This window comes from Lipotes vexillifer, unplaced genomic scaffold (assembly GCF_000442215.2).
Source record: "Lipotes vexillifer unplaced genomic scaffold, Lipotes_vexillifer_v1.1 scaffold554, whole genome shotgun sequence".
Lineage (NCBI taxonomy): Eukaryota > Metazoa > Chordata > Mammalia > Artiodactyla > Lipotidae > Lipotes > Lipotes vexillifer.
The window spans coordinates 1668480-1681253 of NW_006794635.1; the positions used below are offsets into that span (position 1 = coordinate 1668480).

Below are 12774 nucleotides of genomic sequence, written 5' to 3' on the forward strand. Positions count from 1 at the left end.
CCCCTGGAGAAGCGCTGCAACACCCGGGCGACCCTCCCTTCCCCTCACGACCCACCAGCCACCAAGCCCTGTTGCTCCTGCACCGCCGCCGCCAGGGCTCCCCTCCTCTCTGCGCTCCCAATGCCCCACTCTGCCTCATCGCTCTTCACTCACACCTTTCCAGAGTCTCCGAGCCGGTCTCTGGTCGCCAGGCTCACACACCTCTCGACCACAGCCCGCGGGCCCCCAGAACGCGCGTCCCCAAACACCCACCCGACCGCTTCCAGCCCTGGTGTGAGTCTCTGCGAGGCTCCCCCCCGGCCCACCGAAATCCCAGTCCTGCCTCCTCGGACGCTGTATGAGCGAGCCCCTCCCTGATCTCCCTGAGCTCTCGCGTTTTTTCTGCCAGACCAGGTGCCCTCAGTTCCAGGAACACTAATCCACCTGCACGTAATGAGTTGCCTTAGATGCAGCCCAAGTGTGAGCTCCGAGAGAAGCCTTCCGTGGCGCCATGACCGCAGACAGCCCTCCAGCCACATCCGTCACACGTCGCTGCCGCTGTCCACACATCTTTCTCCCGGAGACAGGAGTGGTGTCGACTCTCCCAGCGTCCTTGGTGATGCCAGATGAGTGCCTGGCACCAGCGCCCTGCAGGTGTTTACTGAACGGATAGTAAAACCACCTGCTTCTTTCAAATGGGCTCCATTTGATTTGGTAAGTGAGCCACTGAAACTTTTCAGTAGAAGGCAGGATATAAAAACACTTGGTAAATAGTAGTTAAGTGATATTTAGTTGTAAAACAAGAGAAACCAAATTGCTTGGAAGCAGGTGAACCAGACAGTAAGCTTGGAAGCTTAGCCAACTGCTTCACAATTCATTGCCTGGTCCTCTTATTTCATTTCGTGTGTGTGTGGGTTTTTTAATTAATTAATTAATTAATTTTGGACTGCGTTGGGTCTTCATTGCTGCGCGCGGGCTTTCTCTAGTTGCGGTGAGCGGGGGCTACTCTTCGTTGTGGTGCCGGCTTCTCATTGCGGTGGCTTCTCTTGTTGCGGAGCACGGGCTCTAGGTGCACGGGCTTCCGTAGTTGTGGTGTATGGGCTCAGTAGTTGTGGCTCGCGGGCTCTAGAGCGCAGGCTCAGTAGTTGTGGTGCACGGGCTTAGCTGCTCCGCGGCATGTGGGATCCTCTGGGACCAGGGATCGAACCAATGTCCCCTGCATTAGCATGCGGATTCTTTTTTTTTTCTTTTAACATCTTTATTGGAGTATAATTGCTTTACAATTGTGTGTTAGTTTCTGCTTTATAACAAAGTGAATCAGCTATACATATACATATATCCCCATATCCCCTCCCTCTTGCGTCTTCCTCCCACCCCTCTAGGTGGTCACAAAGCACCGAGCTGATCTCCCTGTTCTATGCGGCTGCTTCCCACCACTGTGCTACCAGGGAAGTCCCTCCTGTGTTTTAATTTATAGTCCCACTAATATCTTATTGGCATTTGTTGGTGAATAGATTTTTAAACAAAGTTTTCTGAACTATTCAGTGTCTTGTGTGTGCACATGTGAACGTTGTACAGATTTCATGATGGCAGTTGGCAAGAAAATGGAACTTTTTGAAGTGTCTTTCTATTGGGAATCTACCAAGGGGATCAACTCTTTGGTCTATCAAAGGATACCTATAGGGTATCTGAATTAGAAAGGGGACATTTCATAGCCCCAGTTTTGTCTACAAAGAACTGTGAAAATTACCAGTGAATTTGACATGAGAGAATTTCAAGAAAGAGAAAAAATTTTAAAGACAAAAAAATGGCAAAAAGAAATACTAATAGTTAAGATTTTCATGCTACATGGCTAAGCCCTGTTCACACATGAACTCATTCAATTCTTACAATGCTATGAGGTAGGTGCTATTATTTGTCCTTTATAGAGATGGGAAAACTAAGGCACGGGGCTTCCACAGCTAGCAAGCGGCAGAGCTGGGGTTTGAACAAAGCGAGGCTTTAGCATCCAGAACCTTAACTATTCTGCTAAGCTGCCGCTAATACAAGCACCTGTAAACCATGATGTAAAAGGATATAGAAAGAAAAGAATGTATATATACATGTACAACTGAATCCCTTTGCTGTACAGCAGTAATGAACACTACATTGTAAATCAGCTATACTTCAATAAAAAATTATAAAGAAATAAAAATAGTTATTATACACAGAATGGATAAGCAGCAATGTCCTACTACAGGGCACAGAGAACTGTGTTCAGTATCCTATGAAAAACCATAATGGAAGAGATTATAAAAAAATACAAGCCTCTGGAAGGGATGAGTATCACTCAACAACCCACTGGTTTCTTCCAGATTTCTACAGTGCCACGCAACACGGCCCTGGTCCTTGTCCTTAGGAAGGGTAGGGCAGACAGGGAGAGAGCGTGACATAAACACATCCGTCCATGCATCCAACAGGCGAGTGGGAACCACAGACGGGGACGTGTGTGAGAGAGCCTGGCAAAGACGCAGGCCCACTCTGCCCGTTAAGGATGGACAGGGCTCCAAGTGTGAGCTTCACCTGGTCAGGGGAAGCTCCCAGGCAAATGACATCAGCTATATTAACAAATGAGGGGATGAAGACATGACGGCTGAGACAGTCAAAAATGTTCCAAGTGAAGACAAGAGGCTTAAATCCAGGTGGAAGAAAAACGAAGGAAAGAAGAATTGATTTAAGAGCAGCACAGGATGCATTACACACAAGAAAAGAATTTCTGTTTCAATCCGCAGAACTCAATTGTGATGACGTCAAAAAGCTATTTGTCAGAAATTTGCAACACATGAATTTAGTGAGTCATTTAGACACTAGCTCATCCCATGAAGGAGTCTGCAGGGAACCCTATAATTTAAGGGCTAGGGGAGAATCTGGTCTATCACACAACAGGGCTCAGCTGCCAATCACTCAGGGAGACTCAGCAACAACCCTAAATGGGAAGGATCACAAGGTAGGTCTGGTTTGGGTGGTACATTTCTGGCGCTGTGGCCACTTCTGGTGTTGGGTTGCACTCCACACCCCCAGTTTTAGGCCCTGGTAGGTGAATGTGGCACCTGATTGAATAGCAGAAAAGATCCCCGGACTTAATCCAGCTTTCCTGCACCTCAATGTTTGCTGAATGAATGACTGAACAAACAAGTACTGAACAGACAGCATTTCACACTTGCCATATAAGCTCTCTATACATGCAAAATACCCATATCATTGTTACCTTTAGAATCATCTGCTCAACTAATTGGGTTCCAGGCAGGTTTAACTACATCTCGGAGGAGCTAGAAGGCTCCAGCTAATGTTTGGATTCTATATAGAACCAGCTATTTAGGTGGGAAGAGACGTGTGAAGAGGATTTTCAAGTTCTGGTTACACACCTGAAGAACACGGCCAGGGAAGGAGCTTACACAGCATTCAGAGGCATCTGTGAGTGAAGTGGGGAACGCTTTCAGTCTGCTCTGGGATTCGTTTGGTTCCTTCCCCTTTTCAGTTAAGAAAACACAGATGGCTAGGACAAGATGAGCCAAGAAGCTGCCTTTGTTTCCTCTTCTCCGTGCCTGAGGCTGGTCTCACCCAGCCCAGCTCTGGTGTGGAAACTCAGACTGGAACAGGAAGCGTAAGGTCCGGGACCACAGCCACAGGACAGGGTTGGGGTCGGGGGGTGATTGTTCACATCACTGAGGCCCGAGGATCCACAACCCACTAGACATGCACAACTTCTGAGGTCTGAGCTCTAGGAAAAACTACCAACTTGCTTTGCTTTTAAAAAGAGAACAACAGGGCTTCCCTGGTGGCGCAGTGGTTGAGAGTCCGCCTGCCGATGCAGGGGACACAGGTTCGTGCCCCGGTCCGGGAAGATCCCACACGTTGCGAAGCGGCTGGTTCCGTGGGCCATGGCCGCGGAGCCTGCGCGTCCGGAGCCTGTGCTCCGCAACGGGAGAGGCCACAACAGGGAGAGGCCCGCGGACCAAAAAAAAAAAAAAAAAAAAAAAAAGAGAGAACAACAAACCCCCCGCTGCCATTAGGTATCTTTTTCAAGCTTCCCAAACCAGCAAGGCTAGTCTGTCTTCCAAGAACATCTGCTTTGTTATTGAAGATAAAGTCATTTAGTTTCCTCCATATGAGAGGCTTTGTAATTAAGCACTTGAATATAAGGTGACTTCTCTTTGCTTAGGGATTGGTTTTCTGGGGAGGAGGGGAAACATGCCCACTGTTGATTTGGGCATATATGGTACCCGGGCATTGTCTTCTGCAGACAAGATGTTTAGTTGGAGAATCCCTTTGCACAGGTATTAGAATTCCAGTCATTTTTGCTTTGCTTTGCTCCTCCCCCCTCACCCCCTTCATAGGTCCTACCCAGCCTCTTTATGTGGTTAAGAAGGGCTCAGGCGGGCATGGTCCCCTCCACTGAACAGTAAGTTTCACCCTGGCAGGTCTTGTTCACGGCCCGAAGCACTTAGCACAGAGCCTGGCACAGGCTAGTGCCTAGTGAATATTTGTGGATTGAATAAATAAAAGAACCTCACAGACAGCAGGCTTGAACCTGGGCTCATCATCCTCCCATTGTGGCTACCACCTTCTATTACAAAGAAGGTAACCCTCCACGGGCTTCCCTGGTGGTGCAGTGGTTGAGAGTCCACCTGCCGATGCAGGGGACACGGGTTCGTGCCCTGGTCTGGGAAGATACCACATGCCACGGAGCAACTGGGCCCGTGAGCCACAATTACTGAGCCTGCGCGTCTGGAGCCTGTGCTCCGCAGAGAACAAGAGAGGCAGCGATAGTGAGAGGCCCGCGCACCGCGATGAAGAGTGGCCCCCGCTTGCCACAACTAGGGAAAGCCCTCGCACAGAAACGAAGACCCAACACAGCCATAAATAAATAAATAAAATTTAAAAAAAAAAAAAAAAAAAAAAGAAGGTAACCCTCCTTCCAAAATCCTGGGAACCTGTTTGTCTGGAAGCAGTGGCCACCTGCAGGTACCTGGGAGAAGACCCAAGCCATCCCTCCACAAGGAAAGAGCCGCCATGAAAGGGATTGTGAAGGGGAAATAAGAACGTTGTCAGGCAAACTTAGACTTGTGTGTAAAATTCAGTGTCAGCACAAACCGAGCTATGTTGGCAAGACAGATGGCCAGGCGAGGGCTGAGGCGCTGAGAAATGACATGGGCAGACCACCCTCTCCAAATGCCCTGTTTCATAGAGGAGGAATCTGCTGCCCAAACCCACATAGATAATGACCTGCAAAAGCCAAGAAGTAAAACCTGGGTGTCCTGAGGTCCTGTCCAGATCTCTTTCCACCGCTTCTGTCTGCCACAGCCCTACAGGGGACAAGCATGTCCAGTAAGTTCAGGAAACGCCTTTAGCTGGAAATAACAGGCTTCAGCTGTCAGAGGGTAAGCTTACTACACCTCTGCACTCCTGAGGTGTAGTGTTAAACAATGCTGACTCTCCCCGTGTCCGCGGCTTGAACCCTCTTAGTCATCTTTTGATTATAACCTCTCCTGAGCCACTCCTGCCAACAGAAGGTGACCGTGGCCAGCACTGTGCAAAGAACTTTCCATGCATTATCATCTCCTTTAAACCCCACAGCAATCTATGGGGGAAAGACCGCCATCCCACCCACCTTACTCCTGCGGAAAGGAAGGCTCCACCAGATCCAAGAACCTGCTCACAGCCCATAGATTTTAAGTGGTAGAAAGGGGACCTGATCCCAGACAGTCACCCCGAGTTCACCCTCACAGCCCTGTGCCACGCTGCCTGCCTACTGAAACTGGTCCCGGTGGCTCCAGCCTTTCTTTCCTCGTCACCATAGTTCCGAACCGGAGTCCCCCTAAAACCGAGTTCCCTTACTGAGTTTATGATTAATCTCTCTGTTCAAAACTTTATTCCCTTTCTTGTCCCCTCTGACCTCAACCACGTGCTAACTGAGCAGTAATCAACCAGAGTCAGAGGAGGAAGATGGCCCGTTGTAGATTTCATCATTAATGTACAAACTCAGGTTGTCCTAACAGGCCCTGGAGCCATGGACCACCTGGCCAGAGAATCATAAACTGGAGACACCCTGACTCCAGAAACTGAGATTAAGAAATGTCACAAGACAATGATTAATCCCAGCTTCTTTGTTCATCCCTTTTGAAAACATCAGTAACTCAGTCTAAGCCAGAGTGGAACTGAGGCTCATCTCCCACTCCCTTGCTTGGCGCCCTGCAATAAATCTTGACTTGGACGCAAACTCCCGCTGTCAGAGTCTGGCTTTCTGCGCCGTGGGCACATGAGCACTTTGCCCGGTTGCATTCAGGCCCCATCATCTCCCACCTAGACCGCTGCCCAGCCCCTTGTTCCCTCCTCTTCTCTGGTATCTTCGCCCTCCCATCCATTTCTGTTCATCTTCCAAAACTAGGATTTCCTTCTGTTGCCGGGAGGTGTCTTCTCACATCAACCAGTTCTCTAGTTCTCTGCGGTTACCAACTGGGTGTCCAACAATTCAATTCCATTTTGACACTGTCTACCTGGAGTGAGCATCAGATCACAAATCCCAGGCTCAGAGCCACAACCCTGCTCCTTCAGATGCCAGCTGCAAGTCTTGGGTCACTTGTACTTCTGACCCATCAGCTATAAATCAGGGATTCCCACAGCCCCTCCACAGGCTTGATAATTTGCTAGAACCACTCACAGAACGCAGGAAAGTGCTTTGGTTACTGTTACTGGTGTATTTTAAAGGATACAACTCAGGAACAGCCAAATGGAAGACATGCATGGTACAAGATGTACAAGTAGCGGGGTGCACATGGCCTCTTTGAGCACACCACCCTCCGGGCACCTCAAGGTGTTCACCATTTAGGAGTTTTTATGGAGGTTTCATCACACTGACATGATTGATTAAATCACTGACAATTGGTGATTAGTTCAATCTCCTGGCCCCCTCCCCTCCCCAGAGGTTGAAAGTTCCTACCCTCTAATCCTGGCTCAGTCTTTCTGGCCACCAGCCCTCATTCTGAAGCTGCCTAGGGGTTCCCAGCTATCAATCACCTCACTAGCATACAAAGGACACTCATCACTCATCCCCAAGAGTTTGGGGAGCAATGTGCCAGGAACTGCAGACAAAGATAAAATGTTTATTTTTTATTAACCACAGTCCCTCTACTCAGAAACCTCCAGTGGCTCCCCATGATAACAGAGGAGAGCCCACACTTTTCAGGGTGGCCTGTAAACCGTACACAATCTCATCTCCCCTGATTCCTGCCACCTTGCTCTGGTCCAGGCCGATCCATCGTGCAGATTCCTGCCTCTGCACCTGTGCTTCATCCTCCTGCCCCTTCACTAAATCAAAATGGAATCAAGGGACTTCCCTGGTGGTCCAGTGATAAAGAATCTGCTTTCCAATGCAGGGGTCGCGGGTCTGATCCCTGGGCAGGGAACTAAGATCCCACAAGCCGCGGCGCAATGAAACCTGCGCACCACAACTTCTGAGCCTGCACGCCTCAACTAGAGAGCCTGTGTGCCACAAACTACAGAGTCCATGCGCCCTGGAGCCCATGCGCCACAACTAGAGAGAGAAATCCCGCATGCCACAACTAGAGAGAAGCCCGTGTGCCACAACTAGAGAGAGAAATCCCGCACGCCACAACTAGAGAGAAGCCCGCGCACCACAACTACAGAGAAGCCTGCGCACTGTAACAAAGACCCGACGCAGCCAAAAACAATTTTTTCAAAAAGGAAATAGAGAGAAGCTCGTGCGGGGCAATGAAGACCCAACACAGCGAAAAATAAATAAATAAACAAAAAAATAAATAAATAAAATAAATTTAAAAAAATGGAATCAAAACATTTCTTAGGACGCCATTGGTTTAGAGATGTAAGGAACCTCAGATTTTACAGATGAGGAACTGATGACCCAGACTGCTGAATGGCATAGCCCCAGATTATTGATTCATTATCTCTCAAAGGCAGAGAGAATGGTACCCATCTCTGAATTCTGGGGACGAGCGCTGGGGATGACAAGCTCCAAATGAACAAAGTCTTGTGTAAACTTTCAAAAGCACAAACCACACACACACACACACACACACACACATACACACACACACAAAACAAAAATTAATTTGATTATACCAAGTGGAGGATTTCTGTTCAATGAAAAGACACTATGGACAAAATTACTAAACCTAAATAGAAGATATTTGCAATGTCTAAAATTGATTACAGGTCAACACTTAGAATTCCTGAAAATCAGGAAAAATAGAGCAAACCTAATTTTTAAAAATAGAGCAAAGTATGTGAACATGCAATGAGGGAAGAGGAAACCTCCAAAGTTAACAAACATATCAAATTCACTAGTTATTAGAAAAATACAAGATCAAACAATGAGATGTCATTTTACATCTCCTGGAAAGCTGGAGAATGATGCAAAGCGGGGGGTAAGGATGCGGGGGTCACATCTGCCTGGGGGTGGGTGTGGTGAGTAGAGGGCTCCAGGAAAGCAATCTGGCGGTCCTTACAGTGCAGTCCCTGTGGTCAGCAATTCTGCCCTTGGGTATGGATCCCAAAGAAATCCTCACAGGTGGGACCTGCAGGAGGCTGTTCGGGGCAGCACACTTGTGGAATTGCAGCACGATGTGTGCAATCTCCAAACCCATCATGGGGGAGCAGATGCTAAAATGTGTGGAGGTCTCCATGGAGCAGGATGCACAGTGTACATATGGGGTAGATACAGAGTGACACCACTCAATGAGGAAACATTAGGAATAGCTCAGTCCAAAAAAATTAATAATCAAACCTCTGGTGAGCCCTGCAAATACAAACTGCTACATGGTGTTGTTACATGATTAGCATTTAAAAATAATTTTTTTAAATAAAATTTTTTTAAAAAAGGTAAAAAAAATTAGTTCAGACAATGGGACTTAGAAGAGATGGTGGAGGGGCCGGAGGAGGGTGGTAGGCTGTGCGGGGCAGTCAGAATCAGATAAACTGAGAGCTGAAAACCCAAACCCCCATTCCTCACAACTTTTGCTTTTTTTGGCAGGGCACATGAAGCTAACCTTTACTGAGTACTCTGAGCCAGGAGGGTGCTAGGGATTTTTACATTTATTATCTCATGTATCGCTTGCAAAAATCCTACACCGTTGGGTAGGGGTGATCCTTCCTATTTTGCAGTTGGAAACAGGACACTCAGAGAAAGCAACGTGCCAAAATCACATGGTGATGCACATCGGATGCACATCAGATGCACATCTGAGCTGTCTTCCTGTCCCTCTGCCAATACAGCAACACCAACTAGCGACTTGTGACATTCTCCCTCTAGAGTTTTCTGCCTGGCAGCTGGGTCCAGGGGTCTTCCCCAGGCTTGCCCTAGGCTCCAGAGCTATCAGAACCCCCCCAGCTCTCTCCCTGGGACACACGGGTCCAAAGGTCTAGGGAACTGCTGAGGTTAAGCTAGATTCTAGTAGCTTCCTCTTTGCCCTCCAGACCCACGCATCCTTAGATGTGGCTACTCGAACCAGGTCCAGTTTCTAGAGAACTGGAGACGCCCCTGCACAACTGTTTTCCCCCCTGATCTAAATCTCCAGCTTCCTGGGAGTCAAGATGTAGCGGCAGGTGGGTGGGCATGGGAGGAACATTAACAGCAGAACAGCGATAAATTCCCTGAGAGCAGTATAAGCAAAATGACAGTGAAAAACCTCTGTAAACCCAGAACAGGGCAGAGCTTTGTTAAAGCAACACGAGAACTAGGATTTTACGCAGGTCAAATCATGTTTGTCAAACCCCAGAACTGCACAGAGTAAGTCTGATAAGATGCTATCAGGAACCTGGCTGTTGACCCTCCTCTCCCTCCTTACCCGCTGCCAACATTATATAAGCTGCCTAGTTTTCCTCAGGCCCCAGTCCAATTATTCTTAGTGAAACTGAAAAGAAAGTAATTCCATCCAATAGAAAGTATTCTAAAAGGTCCCAGTGGTGATGGGCTGTAACTTGCAGCAGACTGCTTTGGCTTTACCCAGCATCCTTCATAAACACTTGATATGATGACTAACACTGTGAGCTTAATTTGACTTAAAGAGAAAAACATTATTATTCAGGAAAACTAGGAATTATCCATCTTTTTTTCACCAAAAAGAGTCTACACAACTGTGGAGAAAAGAGTGACACAAAAAGAAAAGTTTAGAAAGTTGTGGTTTATACATGAAATCAAAACAAACTTATGTAAGGTTTATTCTTCCTCAGAGGAAATGGTAACGTAGGCTAGTAACAGGTAATTTTATAAATATTTATTCTGTTGTTACCTTAGGGCAAAGCATCAGGCAGGTTGAGCTGCGGAGATAAGAAGGCGAAGAGGCCACTCACGGAATTCTTGGGACCCACGATTCTTTGGTGGAGTCCAGATGCTGGCGAGCTCCCAAGATAAACTCTGGGGCTCAGGGGTCCCTTCGTATTGCTGCTGCTTTGAGCATCCCTGATAACCTTAAAACCAACGATCAGAATGGAGAGGAAAGCTCTCTGCCCTTCTTTCATCTCTCTACAATGAGCTTTCTTGGAAAAAACACCCCAAACAAAACAACTCTACCCTCTTATCTTCTCCTGTCCTCCTCTCTCCAAGTTTCCAGGGGCGGGGGGAAATACAGCACTGTGCTTTGCTGACCTCTGTGCTCTTCTGATACAAAGTGTGCCATTAGCCCTCTGTATTCCAGCCTGTACCACACCTCTCCCTGCCTTCCAGATGCACACACATGGACTTCACAGATTTCCCTGGACCCCTGCTTTGTTCTTCTAAAGCTCCTAGGATTTCTTGCCCCCAGTTTCTCCACAGAATCCCTTTATTCTAGGATTTTACACAGGGTTAAACTTGGTGCTTGTTTGACTTACAAAAGTCATACCTATTTATTACTGTGTAACTCCTCTCTGCTCCTTTTCTAGAATTCAGTCTAACAAATACGGCACCACCTTTAACAGAGCACTGGGGAACTTGGACTTGAACTCTTGCCCACGTTTTAAGAGCCTCTCATCTCTTAAGCTGGACTCTCTTCCTAAATCTCTTCTGCTAAACTGGTTTTACTGAAATCCTTTGAAACCCAGTGTTTTCAGCATTTTAGCCTCCTCTCGAATTTTCTTTCTTTCTGTGTTTAAACCTCTACAGCAGGGTCTGGTAATAATAAGAACTAACATTTAAAGAGGCCATACTATGTGCTAGGCAATCCTCTGAAGTAGATGGAATTATTACCCCCATATTACAGAGGCGGGAACTGAGGCAGAGAGAAAGTCAATTGCACACAGAAGGTGCCCAGCCTTTTTCCCAAGTCTGCCAGCTTAAATATGCTTAAGCTGCGGGGTCAAAGGGCTCTGGAGTCCATTCTTAACCTGTCTCCCTATTCTGGAGCTGGGTGACCTGCGTAATGCACTCAACCTCTTCGACCCTGAGTTAGTTTCAATTCCAATTATTGGTAAATCGAGATAAAGCATTCTTCGAAAGACCGAGCAGTGAATGAGAGATTCGTGACGAGTCTACCTCGGTCCCAGGCTCTGGATAATTGGGGTTCCACGCACCCCAGCGGAACGCCCTCACTGGCAGGGCTGGAACCCGCTCCTCGAAATGCCCCATCTCACGTTGAGGGTGCAGCAACATCAGTCCGTTTAAGACGAATCGGCCAAGGGACGTCTGTCTGCGTCCACCTGGCACACTGACGGGGTGTCTCGCTTTCTCCCCACATCGCTCTGCGCCCCGGTCCCAGGCTCGCCACCCGTGCCTCGCCGTTGGCGGCTTCTCTCTCGGTCCGGGGACTCTACCCAGGGGGCTCCCGAGCTTCCCGGGCTCGTCGTCTTACCATGGCATCGTAGCTCAGGGCGTTCATGAAGTGCGCCACCTCGGCGCCCTTGTACACGGTGAACCAGATGGTACCCTGGTACTGGTCGCCGGCGTCGAGCAGCAGCACGTGGGGCTCGGCGCGGCGGATCTGGCGCACCTTGGTGGCGAGCCGTGCCACGCCGCCCACGCAGCGGCTGGCGTTGACGCACTTGCTCGAGTCCTCGCTCGTCTGCTCCAGCCGGCTGTGCACGTCGTTGGTGTGCAGTATGGTGAGCTCCCAGCCGCCTGCCGCGGACCACAGCAGCGCGCCCAGCGCGAGCAGCCTCAGCGCTGAGGCGCGTGCGCCTCGGGGACCCATGGCTGCAGCTGCCGGCGAGGGCGCGAGCGCGGTGAGTGCTGGCGAGCGCGGCGGGCACCGGAGTCAAGGGCCTGGGCCGGCGAGCGGGCGGGCCAGCGGGCGGGTGAGGCGAGGCGGGGCCGGGCCTGGGCGGGCTCTCCTGAGGCCCGGAGGCCGGCCCCACGGCCAGGCGCACGCCCGCGCGGTCACCCGATACGACCCCGGCCCGCCTGGCTGCCGGGGCGCGGCTGGCGGCTGGCACCCGCTCCGGGCGGTAACAGTGGGGAGTTTGTTCACGCTGGGGACCGGGCACCGGCCGCGGGCCCTGCCCGTCCGGGGAGCCTGGGCGCCGGCGGTGGGCTGTTCTTAACGGGGTGCGAGGGAGGAGTTGGAGGATCCACCCTGCTTCCAGGTCCTCCTTGATTCTCGCCTCTTTAAAATTTTTCTAAAGAGGGATGCCTTGTTTGTGTGAGTGGGTTTGTGGTTGCGTGAGCTCATCACTTGAAAGAACGAAAGAGGAAGGAGGAAGAGAGGACGTGGAAAGGAAGAAGGGCGAGACGAGGGAGACAGGGGAGCGCTGTGCTTTTGGGGCTGTGGGAGCCAAAGACGGGTCGTGAGCTGTGACTGCTCGCTT

General features: G+C 49.5%; 1 protein-coding gene across 2 annotated transcripts in view; it reads right to left on the reverse strand.

The window, feature by feature from the left end:
• The window catches only part of NT5E (5'-nucleotidase ecto), a 45306-nt gene extending 33094 nt beyond the window's left edge, over positions 1-12212 (reverse strand). The window contains exon 1 of one of the 2 annotated variants that reach the window (XM_007467326.1): positions 11823-12212. In XM_007467326.1, coding sequence (XP_007467388.1) covers positions 11823-12161 — 339 coding nt within the window. In that variant the 5' untranslated portion in view covers positions 12162-12212. The remainder of the gene's footprint in view (positions 1-11822) is intronic. The other variant, XM_007467327.1, reaches the window with a different exon arrangement.
• Positions 12213-12774: the final 562 nt, after the last annotated feature.